The sequence below is a fragment of the Thermobia domestica genome, chromosome 3 (assembly GCF_964235325.1).
Source record: "Thermobia domestica chromosome 3, izTheDome1.hap1.1, whole genome shotgun sequence".
Taxonomy (NCBI): Eukaryota; Metazoa; Arthropoda; class Insecta; order Zygentoma; family Lepismatidae; genus Thermobia; species Thermobia domestica.
Genome location: NC_137456.1, coordinates 90716330 through 90737625, shown reverse-complemented (window position 1 = coordinate 90737625; position 21296 = coordinate 90716330). Strand labels below are relative to the sequence as shown.

General features: G+C 33.9%; 1 protein-coding gene across 1 annotated transcript in view; it reads right to left on the bottom strand.

Moving 5' to 3' along the window:
* LOC145681867 (uncharacterized) overlaps nt 1-21296 on the bottom strand; it is a 148161-nt gene that overhangs the window by 44086 nt on the left and 82779 nt on the right. Inside the window, exons 11-16 of the mRNA XM_081753473.1 lie at nt 19779-19919; nt 18826-19008; nt 15267-15389; nt 13796-13883; nt 11978-12275; nt 6061-6114 (exon numbers count right to left, since the gene is read on the bottom strand). Of these exons, the coding sequence (XP_081609599.1) occupies nt 6061-6114; nt 11978-12275; nt 13796-13883; nt 15267-15389; nt 18826-19008; nt 19779-19919 (887 nt within the window). The remainder of the gene's footprint in view (nt 1-6060; nt 6115-11977; nt 12276-13795; nt 13884-15266; nt 15390-18825; nt 19009-19778; nt 19920-21296) is intronic.

The following is a 21296-nucleotide window of genomic DNA, read 5'->3' as shown; positions in this document are numbered from 1 at the left end:
TCATCTGTTATCTGCCACGAAGCCTGTCCCATTTCTCCTCTGTGTATATAAATATAGCTTCCCTTTGTTTCACTAAAGTGATTGCAAGAAAACATGAAGCTTGACATAAAGCTATCAATTTCATTATCCAATAGAATGAGAGGGTATGTTCCGGTCGTCGATCCGTATCCATGACTTTTTTTTTCAGTGCCTCTCTCAGAGGGACATCATCTTTGATCTCTGGCGCTATGCGAATAACATTTCCTGAGGGCAAGGTGTTGAATTTCCGTTACGTTTCGTTTTTCACCATGATTTCAGTTTGTCAACATTGTTGACATTTTATTAAGTGCATGTTAAGATTGCGGCTATATAAATCGTACCAAAATCTTCTGATGTATCAAAGGTGAAGAAAACATTTCTATGATTGGTATAGAACCCAGGATTCACGAGGAGTTGGGGAGTCACTGACTGATAAATTTTGACACCCATGGAATTGTTCATTTCTCAAGAAAAGCTCCCAACTGTACTCAATTGATGTATTTAAAGATGAATGTATAAGGAATTCAATTTCTGGTACATCCAGGAATTTTCCACTTAAACAAGAGAGAGCAAGAAGACAAATATAGGACATTATTTATTACAAAAGTATAGACCTCTGTACATAGGGTATTTTGATTTGTTGTTTGAGTTTAACGTTCCACGGTAATGACATGACGGCTAAAGAAGACATGCACTTACTGATTATAGTGGAATTCGAACCACCTTTTTCGTTAAAATGCACCCTTACCGGGAATCGAACCCGGGACCATGAGCACCGTATACGGTATTTTGTCCGAATACTCCGCTTTTGCAGTGGTATAATTGAGTATGTAAAGCAAAAACGCATTAGACCAGATTAGGAACAGAGGGCTGGAAATTGGCTCTATTAGGTAATTTCTTAAAACTAGCATTTAGAAACATGTATAATTATAGTTATGCTTACAACAACAATAAAAATATATTATAGTAGCCTTCGCTTCGGTGAGATTTCGCTCCCAGACCCCCAATTTGTTCGGAATACGGCTTCGCACAATATAGCAAATGCTTCTACGTGGTACTGTGGCACAATATTTCGCGTTCTCCCTTCTGTGTCTTTCATATAGAATTGGATTGAGCTAAAACGCTGTCACGAAATTCAAACACCTCACAAACATTTTAGTGAACCCTCACCTCTGTTCTAGCCCTTCTATGTTAAGTGGCAAAAAATGTTCAAATCCACATTTCATTATTTTAAATGAATAATCAAACTAGCAACTTTCATATATCTAGCCGTAAGTAATCCCGAGATATAAGCATCTTATAATAATAATAATAATAATAATAATAATAATAATAATAATAATAATAATAATAATAATAATAATAATAATAATAATAAGAAGAAGAAGAAGAAGAAGAAGAAGAAGAAGAAGAAGAATACAAAAACGCTGAAATATGTATTGAATTGTTTTAAGTGAGAAGTCCATATACCAAATTCCATGTTTCTAACCTACAAAGATTCTTAGATATCTTATTATAATAATTGCAATCCCCGTCCCATTTTCTTTCCACCTCTTTTCCCCATTTTACTAAAGTATCAAAAAATGTTAAAACGCGTGTCAAATTACTTTAAATGAGAAATCCAAATCCAGATTTCAAGTCTCTAACCTTAAGGGATTTGGAGAGATGACCATCTTATTAAAATAATTTCCTCCCCTTTCCTCCTTCCTTTCTTTGAATTTCCCAAAAATCCTTCCTTAGTGGTATCCTAGATCACAAATCCTATCTACTATCCGAATTTCAAGTTTCTAGTTTAAGTGGTTTGGCCTGTGCGAAGATTAGGAGCAGAACAGGTTGTAGCTTGTATTATTTCCCAATAAAAGATGAAATACCATTAAAAGTCGCAATGAATGTTTCCGTGTTGAACCTCAAAAGTCACAGTTCTTTGTTGATGTATTATCTAGCGAGAGTACCTTTGATCTTTGATGCATGAGGTTCTGTGGTTTGATACCCGGTGAGTGAACATCGAACACACTACAGTGGTTCAGATCCAACTTTAAACTCTGATTCTCGTTCTGTAAAGCATCACTTTTGATGAACGACGCAAATACATATCAATCAATCACCAACCTAAAAGTCTCATCTCAGATTTAGAGAGCTTTACAGTAAGGAGCGCTGAATATTCTATATTTCTCTTTATTCAAGGTAAAGGTAATTGAAGTTTCAGGTTTTAAATTCCATCCACACATTTTTTTTTCTAGGACACAATTTTAAAATATAATTTTTAGTTCATAGAGTGAGCCGTCTTTCCTTATTCCTACAGCTGTTCGTTCTCTCTCGTGTGCGGCTTATGGTAACCGTCCCAAGGAACTAGGGACAGAAGTATTCACAATTCAAATATGTTTGTATTAAGTACCATTAAGTATCACACATTTTGATTATACTCTACTAGGCTTGTTACACAGATTGGATCGTCCGGGAAAAGACAATATTTGTATTTCCGAACGATACATGCTGGAAGTAGAAGACCTTTGGAGGGGCGGTCGCCCCCTCCGCCCCCCACGTGGATCCGCCAGTGAGCGCGACAGATATATAATCCACAAAGTGATCCCACAGAACATAAGGGTCTTACAGTCACTATTTGCCATATATCTGTGTTATTTGACCTTCAGTGTGATGACTCATCACTAAACAATTTTCATCCATGCATACCACTGTGACCCACCACCCACCATGACCCACTCTGAACCACCGATCCGCCATGACTCACTCTGATCCATTATGACCCACCAACCCACTCTGCTCAGTGCATTGTAGACAGCATCTTCTGAAAACTGGTAAATTTGGCTACGTTTTACTTTCAAAACCTCCATTTTCCTTACTTTTTCATTTGTTTCTATTTTCTTACCTCCGATGAGTATATAAGTGAAGAAAGAACTTCAGGTACTTTTGGATACTGATATTTGAAATTGTAATAATAGCAACAGGATTTACTACTGGCTTTTGAGACAGTCGAATTTTACAGATTTTTTTCTTTACGTTGGCTACTTTACTTTGATTTGAAACTTTCAAATTTCATCCTATTTTCCACAGAAAAATATCTGTAATTCAACAAGGAAATAATTATAATTAAATTGAAATTTATCGTAATATTGCCCATGGCAAACACTTTACTATTTTATGTCGTAAAGGTCATATCCACCGGTATTGTAACAGAGCTTGAGCGATTGACCGTAGAAATCCAAACTCCGATTAGTGATATCACAGCCTTGTTTTATTATAAGTATAAACTATTTGGACAGTGGAGAGGAGGGCATGGATCATGAGTCAGAGTTGATGACGACCAGTTTTGGTGGGTGGTGGGTCAGGGCGGGTCACAGTGGGTGATTAGTCATGGTAGGTTGTGGATTAGAGTGAGTCACTGTGAGTCGTGGGTCAAGTTTTCATTGACTCGCTCTATAACTGGATGTTATAGTTTGCTTTAAAGAGAAGATTGCCAAGTCTATGAAAAAAAAACTTTTAAGCCAATGAAATCAAGAACTGGGTCATTCCATGTCAACTCACCTAGAGCAATGAGATTCAATGTCTCAAATTCCTTTCATTTTTTTTCATACATAAATATCAATGAAATTATATTAAATTAACTTTTCCGATTTTTGGATGAGAAATGGGCCGGGGAGAATTCTTTTTGAAAAATGTGAATATGACGCCAATTTCACTTTCCAGCACACAGTATCATGAAACTAAAATTGCCATAACTTCCTTAGTTTTCAAGTTATTGAGATTATCCAAGTGTCAAATGAAAGCTAATGTTTCGCTCTTTCAACAGAACTTTGCAAAAGATTACACTGTCAAACATTAGTGGGGATACAAAGTAAATTTTAGTTTTTTTTTACAAATTGTGCCATTGCTCAAAAGTTACAACTATGAAACTTTTGAAACTTTTTTGTACATTCACCTTAACACGTGCATGGTATAGTTAAAAATACAAAGGGTGTTTTGTGTACTTTCGTATTTATTATTTTTTGCTAAAACGGAAATATACAGTTTTAGGTTTTATTACAAATTGTGTCATTGCTCGTAAGTTACAACACTAAAACTTTTTAAACATTTTTTAGAATCATCTTAGCACATACATGATATGGTTAAAATATAAAATGGTTGCTTTTGGTATTTTTATAATTATTAGTTTTGTACGTCAGACTGCAATTCATGAATCGCACTGGGCCTTTTATATTCTACTGGCCAGAAACTGAAGACTTTTGTTGGGTAAATTTTAAAAATATCATCTGGGAAGTTCCTCTTCCATATCTTACAAGCCAATCAGCCCGGATTTACGCAATTGAAAGCAAAATTACAAAAGACATCATATCATCGTGAAAACAATGAGCTGTGAAATATAGGACACAACATGTTGTATGTAAATCTGTGCAATTCTGAGAAGTATTATCGGTATGTATGTTTGTTTTCATCTATGTACATTAGTCTATTATTTTTTATTTTTATTGATAGGTTTCGTAATCATTCAACCCTTTACATTGCTAGGCCTATATTTTCCATTCACAAAACCACAAAATTATTACAAGGAAAGTTATTATTTAACCATATCAAGTAAAAGCAAACTAATCCTATAAAACGTTACAAAAGTTTGATAGTTGTAATCGATAGTACAATTGACAAAAAAGAAAGCCAAAATTAAAGTACAACTACACAGTACACCAGTTTATTTTTAAGCACACCTATATTTACGAACATGATTATTTGAAAAAGTTTTAAAGTGTGACAATTGTCACTTAAGAGTAGGACTGTTCAAAATTTTCCTGAATGCGGATACCGCAAAATGTATTTTCCGGGGTTGGAAATTTCACTTGTTGGATCTAGAAAAAATCTGGAATTCAGAAAAAGATGCGGAATTCGGATAAATTCCGGAATATTTACGATTTTACTTTCCGGAATCCGGAAAGTAAAAAATCACGAATTGGTCATCCGTACTTCAGAGAAATGGATAATCTCTCAACAACACTAAAACTGTGTATTTCTTACATTTAAAATACAAAAATACTACTACTACTACTAAATAATAATAATAATAATAATAATAATAATAATAATAATAATAATAATAATTGCAAAAATACCAAAAGCAGACGTTTTATTTTTTATCCATATCAAGTGCAGGTATGTGCTAAAATGATTCTATAAAAAAGCTTTAAAAGTTTTGTAGTTGTAACTTACGAGCAATAACACAATTTGTAACAAAACCCAAAACTGTATATTTCCATACATGTAAAGTACAAAAAAAAATTACAAAAATACAAAAAGCACCTTTTTCATTTTTTAACCATACCATGTACGTGTTAAGATGAATGTACAAAAAAGGTTCCAAAGTTTCATAGTTGTAACTTTTAAGCAATGGTACAATTTGTAAAAGACCCTAAAATTTACTTTGTATGCCCATTAATGTCGATAGTGTAGCCTTTTACAAAGTTGCTTGAGATCTGCTAAAAGAACAAAAATTTAGCTTTCATTTGACACCTGGTTGAGCTCAATAACTTGAAAAATAAGGAAGTTATGGTAATTTTAGTTCCATGATGCTAAGTGCCAGAAAATGAAATTGACGCCAAATTCACATTTTTCAAAAATTCATCCCCGGCTCATTTCTCATTCAAAAAATCGGTAAAAATTAATTTAACATAATTTCATTGATATTTATGTATTAAAAAACGTTTGAAGAGAATCTGAGACATTGAAGCACGATCATGTTTTAAAATTAGGTATATGACATGGAATGACCTAACTGCTACAATATCGTTACGCTTTATACTCGGTAGGTATAACGGTACAAACAGTAGTTTACCGTTTGTAGGTACAAACGGTAGTTTAGTAGGTACTCGGTACTCGGTTTTGTAGGTACTCGGTAGGTACAAACGGTAGTTTAGTTTCGAAAACCTACACATCAAATATACTTATCATCTTTATAACTACATGTATGCAAAGGAATCTCTACTTGTCAATAATAAACTTTCCCATTTATAATAAAACTATTGTCAACGCTGTTCATACCTTGGATTTCTGCTATGCACTTTCTTCCTTCTTCATTACACAATGTCTCGTTTTCTGTAAAATAAAGAACAGTTATATATGACAACTAGAATTACATAATAGTAATAAAACTTTTGGAAAGATATTCTGTGATCAAATGCTGCATATCAAACAATTTCAAGTGACTACAAATCTTTGAATGAGTGAATGATTCAACTCATGTTAATTCAAATAAAATTATGATATACAATCATTAATCAGATAGGTTTCAAAGATGTTCATAAGCTAGATTATAGATTAGAGCAGAAATATAATAATGTAGTTTGTGACTCAATTAGGGGCGGCTTCATAATGTAGTCACAAAGTCACGTATGTTCCCGATCATGGTGGAAAGACTACAAGGTGGTTGCATGCGCATGTCGCCTGGAGCGCTGTCGTGGTTGTGACGTCATCTGGGTTGCAAGAGACAACGGGAAAAGGCGCGGCTTTAAGTGATAAGTGGAAATTCTTTGTTACTTTGTTCTTTTAAATGATACCGAGAATGCCTAACTGTGCAGTGCACGGCTGTAGTAATTATTAAAGAAAAACTAAGGGAACTAATATAAAATACTTTAGATTTCCTCAAAAAGAGGGGGAATCTCTCCAGAAATGGATTTTAGCTTGCAGGCGAGTTGACAAAATAAACCTAAAATATGGTAAGTTTTACATAAAAGTCATAAATAAATACAATGTTAAATGAAATTACATAAAAGCGATTTCATTATATAGTTTCTTTTTAGTATTAATAGTATGTAATAATAGTATATAGGGCTACCGTAGCTTGTGTTGATTCTGCATACAAAAATCGAATAGTACGATTTAAAAAGACGAACTTTGAGGCAAGACCCGGATTCGAAATCATGAGGGAGGGGAACCGACAGAGGTTATCATTTCTATCATAATTTCCTTCTACATAAGATATACATAAGACAAAATTTTCCCCACAGAGGCAGGCATGTGGCTCGAGAAGGGAGGCACAATGATCTAGGAGGCTTACCTCCCTCGAGTTACGCAAATGGAGAGCATTGAATGCGTTAAAGTAGTTCAGGTCCCATTTCATTCGGGAGGTCTGCATTCCCTGTAGCCTCGGTGCTAAAACGGGACGTTGCACTTCAAATTAACTAACGAATGGAAGGTTCGTAATAACGATTAACGGTTGCAAAGATATATAACAATGTATTAGATCAAGAGAATAAAGTATCCACCTACCATGTCAGGGCGACCTTGTCGGGACATTATGACACTCAGATTTTGAAATTTTTGTTCATTTTAATCATAACTTTGGATAATTACATATACATATTTAGGGGCCCCCTACAGAATTACAAAATTAAGAATAACTGCAGTAAATTTTAAAATATAGTAGATTCTCAACCAATCAAGGAAGCACGGTGGTCCAGTGGCAAAAGGCTCACCTCTGGTGCAAGGAATACTGGTCCGCTTCTCGGTCAAGTGAGTTTCTCGGGGACAACATCGTGGTGGTGGACAACATCGTGAGTTTCTCGGGTACTCCCGCATTCTCATTCCACCAAATTTCACATAATCATTCACTTGCATTTATCTTTTGTCTTCTTTAGTCCACGGGACAGAAAAGAGAAAACTTACCAAGAAAATTAAGACAATTATGTAATTTTATGGTTTATATGTTTTCTAGTCTAGCTGTAACACCCCTACATCGTCTTCAACTACGCCTAGTACTTTGTTTCTTGCTTGAAATAGTCAAGTTGCAATTTCTTTGTTTGAGGTGCTTTGTATGTAAAGTTACATATTTCTATATATTTTAGAACACAATAGTATATGTAACGTTTTATTTCGTACAAATGTTTAATAATACAGTTTGTTATGGAGAAAATTTTGACACTAATATTCAGAGAACTGTCAGTTTCATCAAACCTTTTGTTTAAATACAAGTTCTATAAATAAGCGATCAGCGACTTCAAATAAGACGATTTTTTTATAAATCAAAAATAAAAACAATGTTTAAAATATTAAATACGTGCATCCCTGCTCAATAAAGTTTTTAACCTCCCCTGAGATTCTGACGAAACGTACGTGGGAGCAACCTCTTTAAAAAAAAAACTGTCCAAGCATAACAAAAATATACGTACGTGCATTTCTGTTTACGAAAAGCAATAAATTTTCCCTTGAGATATTCTCAAAATTTATATGGGGTCATCAGTAAAGAATTCTCTTTCAAGCAAAATAATACTAATAGTAAATCAAAACCGATCAATCTGTTACGAAAATATACTTGAGCATACATAAATATATAATAATGAAATGCATTAACGACACACTGTGTTATAGATTATTTAGGCCTATACATACTCGAGTGTATTACTTCAGATGCTTAAAAAAGAAAAGAAAGAAAGAAAGAAAAGAAAAGAAAGAGAAAGGAGAAAATGTAGTGAGTAATATTGGCTTGTTCAAGCTTCAAAGTTGTTTAATATGAACTGATATTGCTGTTTCTTTTGCTATTGTAAATATCTTCCTTTGAATTCACTTAGCTTAAGCATTGATTACATTAAGTTTATATAATTATTGATTGTACTAAAACTTTTACTTCGTTGAAGATCACTATAAATAGAAGAGAAGTTTGCGTGTAAGATACCAGCGAGCAAGCGCTTGTTAAAAGTTCATCTGACTCTCGCTGGCCACGTCTGCGACCAAACTGACGTCATGCGCCAGAGCGACAAGAATGTAGCACTGCATTGCATCAACCTTGTAGTCTTTCCACCATGTTCCCGATTAATATAAAAATAAATATTTATGATAAATATGGACATTTAGTCTGTATACAATTGAGAAACTCGAAAAAATAGTTATTTTAATATGAAATTTTCAGCCCTGATTAATGTAACCCTATATGAGAGATAGAGATTTGCCAACATTGTGTAAGTTACGGTGTTTCATATTATTCTCAGAGCAGTCCTTTAAACGCCTGAGCTTGTGCACAAGTAATCACACTTTTCTCGTGACGACAAAAAAATGTTTTGGTCTGGAGACGGGACCACAGGAAAAGAGGAAATATGACGGTTCTGAGGCCGTGCTAACACACTCAACCCGAGCGAAGTGGGATGGATTTGTTCCGCTCCTTGCGCATACACACTAAAAAGTGACTCACATTGCACGGTATCAAACACTAGAAAAATTCATTTGCTTCAGAATGATTGTTTATTCACGACGCTCATATTCAAATTATTATGAATAAAAGGATATGAACACTTTCTTAATATACTTCAAAAAGGGAATTTAATAACATCTAAGTAACATAATGTTTACGAAACTGTTTTGGAAGAAGTTAGGGAACGAACGAATATTCTTGAACTATATTTTAAATTTATTTATTACTGAAATGTAACTGTGGGCACAGTACTACAAAGCCACAGACAAGTATGTAAGTGTTACACTTTTAATTCAAAATTATAAAATATCAATAAGTAGAGAATAGCCAATTGTCAAGTTCATCACAGTAAGGGAGGTTTAAGGAAAGAGAGATCACGGGACGGGATCAGTAAATTCAATTACCGATAGACTTCCGGAACTTCATTCATATTTCCGAAGTTTCCTTGTCCATATATGGTTTGCAAATGCATCTTCGGCATGGGATACCAGGGTTCGATTTTCGATAGGAACATGTGTGATTCAGAGTCGACGTTAAATAGACAGTCTACGTCTTGGTGCTGAAACTGAATAGTCGAATGAATTACTTATTTGCTTTAGAAATTGAATGTATAATTGTTCTAATGTATCATGAAAATATTACCGTACGTCTATAATAAACATGTGAGAAACGAAGCAAGTTTCTGATACGAGATGTCCTTGGTTTGAACCCTTCCACGTGAGTTTGTGGTAGACAACATCGTTTTCCTGGGTTTTCTTCGGGTTCTCCTGCTTATTCCCATATTATCATTTCGCCAATTATCTCATCATTCACTTTCAATAATTCATCCGCCTCACTTGGCCTAAAGGGAAATACAATTAAATGTACAGCTATAAATTTCATTTCATTTACAGAATCGATTGAGAACATTCAATTGAAAAAATAGGTTGAGTAAGGGTGGCAATAATTGTTTTCCATTTCTTGTATAACTTAAATTCTTTGTGGTGAATAAAGTATGTAAAGTTTAGTTATATTATTGTGTAAGTAAGACATAAATGATTATATTCTTCCTGCAATACTTGTACAGAATATCAGAATTTAAAGAATGCCGGCAAGGTAAAAGATCACTGAAGTCAACGATGTCAGGGAGATAATTTTGCGATGGGGGAAAGGCTTGTAAAACCAGATTCATCGTCATTGCCGATATGATTTACTGTTATAAAACTCTAGAGCCGCCAGTCTAGAGTTCTACAAGCCACTCTAGAGTTCAGTCGAGTATAGATAATAAGTGGGCAGAAGTAGTTTAATATCTAATACCGAACTTGGAACTGAAAGAAGTCATGGCATAGGAACAGTTGTTGGATACCTACATATTGGTCATGTTTTTAAATATATAAGCAGTTTTTCTCGTCCTAGAACCGTCTTGATACGTTATGAAACATATTGCTAATTCCCAACGTTACCACTAATGTAAGGGAAAAACCTCTCCCATACATAGGGTACCTAAGAGGTAAATGTTATATCCATATTTCATTTTAACATTTTATACCTTTAATCAATCAAAGATGTTAAACACTAACATACGTACTCCACTTGAAGACTTTAGATATTTTAAACAAACGTTCTGATGAAGGGCAGACAAAAAATAACTTTGTTTCATTGTATTCAGCACATAAAATAAAAAAGAAGTAATAGAGGGATAGAAGTAATAACATAGTTTTACCTTGTACGAGTTACGAGGTAAAACTTTCACTAGAAGTTGATAAAACTAAAGCATATCCCATTATGTTGCAAAGGTGTCAACTAAGTTTCGTGTTAATGGCTCTAACAGTACGTGAGAGAAAATCTACAATGTTCTCCAAATTGACCATTATTTTCTTTCAAATTAACCAGATAAAGTAAGAAAAATACTTGTTATAGAAGCTGATTATTAGGTATCATCAATACGAAATGTAACATTTAGGCTGTTCTTGACTTAACAATTAATTTCCAAACTTTTTAAAGCATTTCTTCAAAGTAGCAATACACAACACAAAGTTAGGAATGCGTGGACTTTACCCGAAAATTTCGAAATATATATCTATTACTATTCTTCGATTTGTTGTTCTTCAATCAAACATATACTAGACGAAACCCTATTTAACTCCAAACGAAATTAGTTATAATTTGTACCTGATAAAAGTATACAATACTATGCGATAGTGAAACATTCAATATACTACATGGTTTCAACAGTACAATGATGAAGTTATGGTCTGCACGATATAACACAAAGCAATTTTTAGATAGAAGCAATCAAGATCCTATCATTCCTGGATCTACCCATTCAATGTAATCATAGCCAATTATCATTTAATCACATTTATACATAACCTACATCTTTATGACCAACTTAACAGGTCACATAAGTATATTTGCTTAATTAAATTTTACATTTCCATCATAAACAAAACATACCGTAACCACATTGTCATTACGTTATACAAACATCAAGATTTTCGTGAAATGTCAAATGCATTTTTCTGTCGAATCAATTGCAGTCGAGTTGTCAACATGTGCATGATAACTTACCTTTGCATACTGAATACAAGCAAATAAGAAGAAGAATTCAAGTTACCTTGCAGAATGTTTGCTTGCTCGCTAATTATGCACCTTCAATTTATTATTAATAATAAGCACCAGTAATATTCAACCGTTGTGCTGGATTGCTCATTTACTTAAACACTATAAACATATTTTTGCAACAAAGTCTTACAAGTCTATGAGTGTACATGAAAAAGAAGACATAACAATTACCCGTCTTGTATCCCAGGATGTTGTCTGTGCAGTTACATAGCCGCATTTTAGCCTGCTTTTTGCATTGCGCTATGCAAACAGAGTAGCTGTAATATTTAAACGCAGAAATGTCTTCGATCTCCTCAGGGAATTTGCATCTTCTAGATTCAGTAGGAAGAGAGCGAACCTCTTCATCTGCTACTTCATCTGTTACAAGAACGCTGATTGTGATCATGTCTCGCAAATGTATTGTTCTAAGCTCTTTCGAGGTTCCAAAACTCCTTCTCAATGGAATATCATATCGTGACATATAGTAGAACTGTAAAATATAAAGGGATATTTTTTATTTTTATGTTAATATTTTATGTATCGAGTAGTTCGCATATACATTTTTCACATCACGTTAAGTTTAAGATCATACTATCTTTTACTGATAAAACACAGCTATTTATGTAAGAAATACTACGGAAACATTACCTAAACTAACAGATACATTCTGTTGTATCAAATTGTCAGTGCAACTCAGATTTATCTATGCCAATTTTAGATATTGTTAACTGTATAATTGATATTTTGTTTTAAGCAATAGTACGAAAGGTTATTACAGAATCATTCTTGTAATTATGAGGTTGTAGTAAAGAATGGTGTTTTTCTGACCATGCTCTATTACCTATTTCTAACTGAATGTGATTGCATACTAGAAAATACTTTTCCACTATTTTCTTTCTTGGGTTCCCGAAGCATACTCTAAAATTTTTTTGCACTCTACAAATTTGGTTGTCGAAGCGAAACCTCTAATTTTTACATAAAAGCTGTTTTCCATATAGTTATTTTATACTTTTGCAATACTCAAAATTTTAAGTTTACACCTACATTTGGGGATTTGACACTAATAATGTCTTAAAGATGATCTGTTATAAACAACTTAGATTTACTGGTGCTATTCAGCCGGTTTTGGGTTCGCAGAACTGTTTGCTATAGCAGGACATAACAGTAATTTTACTCAGTTTTACCCAGGATCAGAAAATTTTAGTTTTAACTATCTTTGTTTCTAGAAATTCTTACAGCTACAGGCTTAAACATATGATCTCTCAGAACAAAATATAACGGTTTACTTCTTAATCTCAAATGCTCTGATATAAAGAATGAGAACTGGGATCACATGAGTGTAATGGTGAGGGTTATTTATAATTGAAACGCATACATACTAATATCAACAATTGTCCATCCATTGCTGGATGGTCTTTCCCATACTTTCTATCTATACTTTCATACTTTCTGCAACCATCTATCTTTGACAGTTCGTTTCCAATATATTCGCAGTGCTATATAATTTTGTCACACCACCTTGCTCTGTACATTGCTACTTGTCACTTGTGGTATCCAGAAAAAAATTGCTTTTGTCTACTTTGTATGATTTGTTTCCTAAGAGAGTTATATCTATCTGCCTACCTATTAATCTACTACCTCTCTCTCTCTCTCTCTCTCTCTATATATATATATATATATATATATATATATATATATATATATATATATATATATAGATAGATAGATAGATAGATAGATAGATAGATAGATAGATATTGAACCGGTTGTTTAAAAAATAGAATAGCACAACTGCTTAGATTTATATTTAAAATGTATTAATATAGTTACTGCTTTCATTCATTAATCAACATGATCCTGCTAATAATGAGTGAATAAATTGGACAATAATTAGTAATAAAATTTCATGTTTGTCAAACCAAACCATGTTTTACTTAATATATTGCTTTTATATTGATATAAAGAACATTTTGACGAAATTATAATCATTTCTTCAATACTATTTCTTACCTTAATTTCTCTCATGAACCATAGAAATGAATACTGAAATTCAACAGCATGACGTGATGAAAGAATAAGTAGGTCCTCTGATTCAGATCTGTAAATTTTTTTGTAAACAAAATTAAAATTAAGTTCAGTACAGACATTGCCTAGTCCATTACTACATAGCAATAAAGTGGTTATTAAGAAAAAGCCCAGAAGCTTAAAATCATACTAAGCTCATGATGCTTAGACGAAGCTTAAAATCATTCAAAGCTTAGACATACAGTATATGTTACACCAGACGAAATGTGTGTCTAGCAACTGATACATCAGACAACTATAGTAATACAGTTTGAAATATTTGTTTAATTGAAGATTTATCACTGTTTGTAAAGTAATCCATTTTCGAAAAACAAAATAAAATGCATCAAGAAATGAGTTCCTGATTAAAAAATTATTTACAAGAAATGGTCCCAATCTGACAAGCTCGAATTGGACGAAATTTCGTATAGATACTAATTTGAGGTCGGTGAATAACGTAAGCATAGTCATTTGATTCGCTTTTGCGTACTTTACGAGATATACAGGATGATGCAAAACAGAATGCAGTCCCAGTCCGAATTGAACGAAATTTCGTATAGATACTATTTGAGATCGGTGAATAACGTGGGAATAGTCATTCGATTTGCTTTTGAATGCTTTGCTAGATATACAGGGTGATGCAAAAGTAAAATAACATAGAAGCATTCTGTAATACACCGGTATAGAACGATGAAAGTCCACACGTGGATACCAAAATGAATATGGGGAATCTCATGGCGATAATGAGGAACGCAGTGGTTAAAGGGAGTTCCACATGAAAATGAGAGGAGAAACAGTGTTCGATGTTGAGATTCTGGAAAGAAGTAGTCTTGGAGGACAAATGTCCCTGAAATCGTTCCGTTTACCAATTGCAGTAGCACCTTAGAAGGTCAACATTAGAACGGAAATTAGGTTCCAGCGACTGTAAACAGTAATAGATAAAGTTTAGCAAAAGAAACAGCCCAACTCACATGTTCGGGTGCGGGAGACCGCGCATTTGTTTGTCAATGCCACTTACTTTGTATGTCAGACTGTCATTCCGCATATACGATTCAAATATAGCAAGTGTCTCTCTTACCCACGAACAGCAGATTCATACGACAGGCTAATCCAAGTACATTCGGAAGTACGCAAAAGCGAATTGAATGACTACTCCCAAGTTATTCACCGACCTCAAACTAGTATCTATACGAAATTTTGTCCAATTCGGACTCGGACTACATAGTTGTCTTATGTTGCATTCTGTTTCGCATCACCCTGTATATCTCATAAAGTACGCAAAAGCGAATCGAATGACTATTCCCAAGTTATTCACCGACCTCAAATTAGTATATAAGGAAGCTTTACTTTAATTATCTTTGTGTATGCTCACATGAAAATTTCTGCTTTAACCACCTTGTGCACTTCCGTTACTTACTGCGTTTGTTTGGAATTAACAGCATAACAAAATGGTTGATCAGACGGCAAGAAATGGAAATGAGAACAGCAATCAATCTTTTGTCCCTCCAACGAACAATTAGTAAAAATTTCTTCACATGTTCTGCAAAACAAATAGAGTTTACTTTACTTGAAACTATTATAAACATACAATATATTTAGTTTAACGTCCAAACTTTATGCCTTTTACCCTACAGAAGGTGGATGATTAATGAATGTAATTTATTGCGAAATTACTTCTTGTGTTCTTTTGTTCGGAACCCAACTTAGGATCACGTGTGCAAAGGGTATTCGCGCAACCCACTAGACCAGAAAAGAAAACTAGGACGAAAAGTAAAATTCAAACGGCAGGTTGGGCAACTCTGTCTTGATTATGTCCGATGTTGGCGTTTCCGTCAAGCGTCAGAGCAGAATTATGATGCTTGTCAGTCGTGTAGAAAGCTGTTCTGTAGAAACGACAACACTAAAATGAATATATCAGTGTTAAAGGATGTTTTACAGGATGTTAAAGGATGTTGAATTCTTATTGGGTAGAAATTCTGGAGAAACTGCTCAAAAGATATGTTTCGTGTTTGTAGAAGCATCAGTGAGTGACGGTACAGCGCGAAAGTGGTTCAGTCAACTTGCAACGGGAGCTGAGAGCCTCCAGAACAAGGTTCGAGCAAGACGTCCATCCGCTATTGAAGAAGCTCTGCTGAAGGACAACATCGAGCATTATTCACATTAAACGTGCAAAGAATTTGCACAGGAGTTTGGAGTATAAGAGGAAATCATTCGATTGAATCTGCACAAGCTTAGTAAAACTTAAGGTTAGTAACTGAGTTCCTCAATGCTTTCACTGAGGAAAACAAGCTCCTGTGGCTCATCATTTACTCTTAATTGCTAGACCAAATATTGGCATATGTCGAGAAATTGGTGTTATACGGTAACGGCATGAAAGAAAGCACTAGAATGCAAAGGTGAGTGAAGGTACCGTTAATAAGGCTGTGCCAGTTTGGATTTCCCTCGATGAAAAACAAGACAAAAAGGAATTTCCTGATCGAGAGATGATCCGCGAGTTCGGAGTGTGAGGGAGGGCGATGAGAATCCAATTAATAGTAGTGACTCACGTGTTGGTGAAAGCACTATTTCTGCAAATGCTGAAGAATTTGAGTTGATTTTGAGCTTAACGTCCCTTTCAGCAGCGAGGTTCTATGAGACGGGACCTACTGATTAACGTGAAATCCGAACCATATGAGCTTCCGCCCGGAATTAAACCCGGATCTCCCACGCCAAAGGCGCGTACTTTAACCGCTTGGCCATGAAGGGGCTCAACTGAAGAATTTGATCCTGGGCATCATCAGCTTAGAAGGAGTTTAAGGCGGATAGATGTTCACCCTCAGGCTACGTCCTTTAAGTGACAATTATGGCACAAAGAGGAGGATTTTCAACCAGGCATGAAGAAATAAAATTTCGTTGGCAAACGTTGAATGGCAGTAATTCTACAGCATTGATTAATATTTTCTATCAAAATGTTCGAGGATTGCGTTTGAAATTCAATGGATATTATTGCAATGTTCTCGCTGCTATTTATGATCTATAACTTTAGGAAAGTCAGTTTCGAAATTCTTTATAAGGAATTATTCCAAATTAACTGGACCATTCTGACTGAGCACCAGGATGTCAATGCTGCACTTGAAAGGTTTTACGAATTATTTTACAATGTATTTGATAAATGTCTTCCTACAAATAAGAATACTTACAACAGATTCCGCGCTGTTCACTAAAAGCATCAAAGCAAATATTACATCTAAATCATACCACTTCAAGAAATTTAAACGAAAAGTTTGTAATTACAACTACCACTATAGCTAATTTGTTAGACTCCGTAAACTAATTGAAAAATATATACTTCAAGCTTAACGTGACATTGTGTCTCAAGCTGAATGCAACATAATAAGTAACTAACAATTTTTAGAAATTCCTGAAGAAAATAAAAGAAAATCGTCAAGTAAATTCTCACTTTTTAAAATATAATGGAAATTATTTTTTTAGTAATGAAGAAGCAGCAAATTTATTCGCTTTACACTTTCAGTTCGCCTACAAGAAAATTCTGGAAACACATGGAATTGATGAAAACTACAAAATCTCAGTTTAAATGCGACTCACGTGACTCATTTAACACTAAAGGAGGTTGAGAAAACTATAAAGAAATTGAAACCTGAACGTTCTCATCGGTTTGAATTTATTCCACTTTATGTTATACAGAGCTTGTGTACTGTTGATTATTATATATTACTACATAAGCTCCGTCTCTTTAATTTCATAAACAATGCTCTAAATCTTCCAGCTTCGTATTTGAAACATCGTAAGCACATTTCTATTTAAAGCAGTCTATCCTTTATTACGAGCACATTTTTCGAAGTTGATAAACGTTCGGTTAGAAGTACCTCATGGATCGAATCAATTACATTTACTTTCTTTAACCAGTTCTGTAAAACATGAAAACAGATATTATCTGTCGATGACCCTAAAATGTACGCAGAAATTAAATCACTTAATGGCGATGTGAAATTACAAGGTAATTTGGTAAGAGTATCTAACTCGTATATAGGAAATATGTTAAGTATAAATATTAGCAAATGTAAATCCATTTTATTCATGTGCAGTACAAATAGATTCAATTATTTCTGCACGTTAGATAGCACTCTATTAATTAAAGAAGTGATGGTAGAAGATCTTGGTTATATATATTCGATAGTCATTTGACATTTGCAATACACATTTTTTCATAGTAAATGAAGCTTACTTCAAATATACTAGCAAAATCGAAAATATACAATCCAAAGTTTTGAGATTTTTCAAAGTGACCAAATTTTCAAGTGGCCCTCCTTTGAATGGTATGAAGTTGAATGGTTTAAATTTATTTAAATGGTACAAAGTTTTTCTTGGTTGGACAAAAATTGGACAAAATTGTGAGCTAGTTAAAATTCGAATTTGAAGTTGTTGCATTACAGGTAATTGAAGTGGCCCAAATTTTGAGGTGATTTTGAGTTTAAATGCACCAGCAGTGAGGCTATATGAGACGTGGACCTACTGATTAACGTGGAATCTGAACCACATGAGCTTCCGCCGGGAATCGAACCCGGGTATGGCCCAAATTTTGAAATGGCCCTCCTTTGTTAAATTGAATGGTACAAACATTTTTGTTGGGTAGACAAAAATGGACAAAAAATGAAAAAATTCTGACTAGTTAAAATTCGAATTTGAAGATGTCGCACAAAGACTAAATGGGCCCGATAAAATGTTCTAATTGAAGAGATGATGAGACCTTAAGGCAAAATATAGAATTAATTGGAAAATCATTACAAATAAATATATTACATATACCAAATTGTTAGTTACTGTTACTTAAGCTTATCATAATTCATTGTATCTATCTAGTCAACTACAACATGAATATGTATATGTAAACCTATTTTAAATTTTCCTATGTATGGTTTCTCTTTCGTGTAGCTCAGCTGCATGCTTAACGAAATTTTAAAATAACTAAACCTTACATATTGGTTGTGATTGGTTCGATGAAGCATACTCCTAAAGCTATTGGAGATGACATATTCCATGATGCATCTTCTGTTTCCATTTCATAAGATGTTGCACTATAGTAGTACTTGGTCCACAGTGTTTTCATAGCATATGCTGCAAATATGAACATAGCAGTCCACACGCAAACCCAGAGTAATCTGTGATATAAAACAAAGTTAATTAATGATAAGCATTCAACACTATTCGATAAATGCATATCATAAAAATATATTGGAAAATGCTCAATAGTGAAGAGAGACTGAAAATTCTTAAACATAACTCTGTAAAGCATTTACCTAAAATACTTAGGTTCGATTTCCGTTACTAATATTAGAGATTGTAAGCTTGAAACAGAATTTCAGCTTCATGGTAAAACTGGTACTCGGTCCATCTACTTACAGTTTATAAAGATTAGTTAGTACATGAAGAAGAAAGTGCGCATCCCCATTGTATAACTTATCCCGTAATTCTTGTCGGAGCTTCGTCTGCTCAATGCTATAATCTTCGCCCAGCATCAGCTCGTAAGGAAATTCTATTATAGAGTTAATTTCATACCCCAGAGTTACTCCAATTTACGTATCATATATAACACTATCCCATTATCTTTATTTTTCTGCTGCGTAGAAAAATGGGCTGCCCCATTTCTTTCCTAACCTTCTCAATTCATGAGACTTATGATTATGTTAGATTTCCTTGGGACCCCAAAGACGATCACAGATCCAAGCTTCAGGAAAAATCTAATATCGAGTACATTATTACCCAACAGTCAACTACTATATTATCTTTCCATTTTTTGTTGAATAGGAAGACTATTCTATAATTTACTTTAATCGAGGAGCACAATACTATCTAATGAATACTAACACTTAAAAAATTAAATGTTTTATAATGTAAAGGTAAATAGATTTAAGATACAACTTAATCTTACCTAAGTACAATACTCGGAGCAGCTCGAAAATGTTTCACTCCATGAATTGAAGATACTGTAAGATATTCTTTGAGAGCTTCAAATAGGGCGGAACAAATTGGATGAAAAAATTGCTTTCTTCTTGCAAACTTGTTATGATTTCTGAAATTATCATATATGTATAAAATCAATAATGTTATATGTTTAAAATACGTTTCTGTGTTCCATTTAGAGTCAAAAGTATTTCTGTATTCGATATTTTTGTATTATACTAATTTTCTATAAAAACAGTGAGTTTATTATCTTTGTTGAATCAAAACACAGGGAAAAATACTATTAACTGATAACTTGCAATTATAATATGATTGAATATTGTGGTTTATGCAGAAATAATTATATTGGCTTCTTTAATTTTGATTATAGCTGTTTCGAAATGGAGAAAATAAATCTTTCCTTACAAGCAATACATTCAATAAAGCCTTAGAAAATGGCATTTAGCAATCCATGCGAAACACCGATATTCTAATTATTCTCCTACTTGTTTCATATGTTATTTAGAGTTCTGAAAAATAATATGGTAAAACAAGATGCATTTAATAGTTAAGTAACAAAGCCATAGAGTTAAAGGAGGGATAACACTAGTATAGAAGGAAATTTAAAATTGGGGAAATAACATATACTAAATTCAGATTTCTTTCCACTATTAAACATTATATAAAATTGTTTAAATGACTAACAAAGTTTGTTATCTTTCGCTTATTCGTTGTACATTTTTCAGTACTTCTTAGAGCAGAATGCTCATAAAAATCCTTATTTTATACATAAATTATTTTCATCCAGTATTGTTATAATATTCAGTAAGAAAAAGGGATTTTAAAACACTCAAGTACTACTCAAAGGAAAAACACAGCCCAAAATTATGTGTATCTGTCGATGTTGTAGATTTTGCTGAAGATTATATCTCGTGTATCACCGTAGGGCTGATTTTAATGTCTGTAGTGATCATAGTGCATGTTGCTGGTAGTTTCAAGAACGTTAGGTAACATAACAAAATAAGATACGCTTAACACTCGCCACTGGTCTACAGTCAGTTGAGTGTCGTACATTTGTGATGTCGTCAGTTCTATCTTCCGACCTTATGTACACATTTTCAGAATCTTACCTTTGAGCCAGGGCTACACAGCATGATCTGTGAGTTTAAATCTTTCTCGTGGTTTACTATGTCTCCAAATATAAGCCTAATCAAGAAAGTGTTAGACATAGAAAAGTACCATATCGCCATTCGGACAACGTCAATGACCACTTCCTATGTACGCTAAGATATAAACCAATCATGCGATACCACATCCCAAGCTGACGTACAGTATCTATATAACTGGTTACTGCCTTGCACTACCTTTATTCTTTCCTGCCTTTCAATATCCCAAGCCTACCTCTAGATCTCTGTCTCGTTTCATTTTCCTTCTTAAACTTCAAAATGTTCCACCATATTCCAATTGTGTGTTCGGGTGAACAGGACCACGCTTTCCAACATGAAAA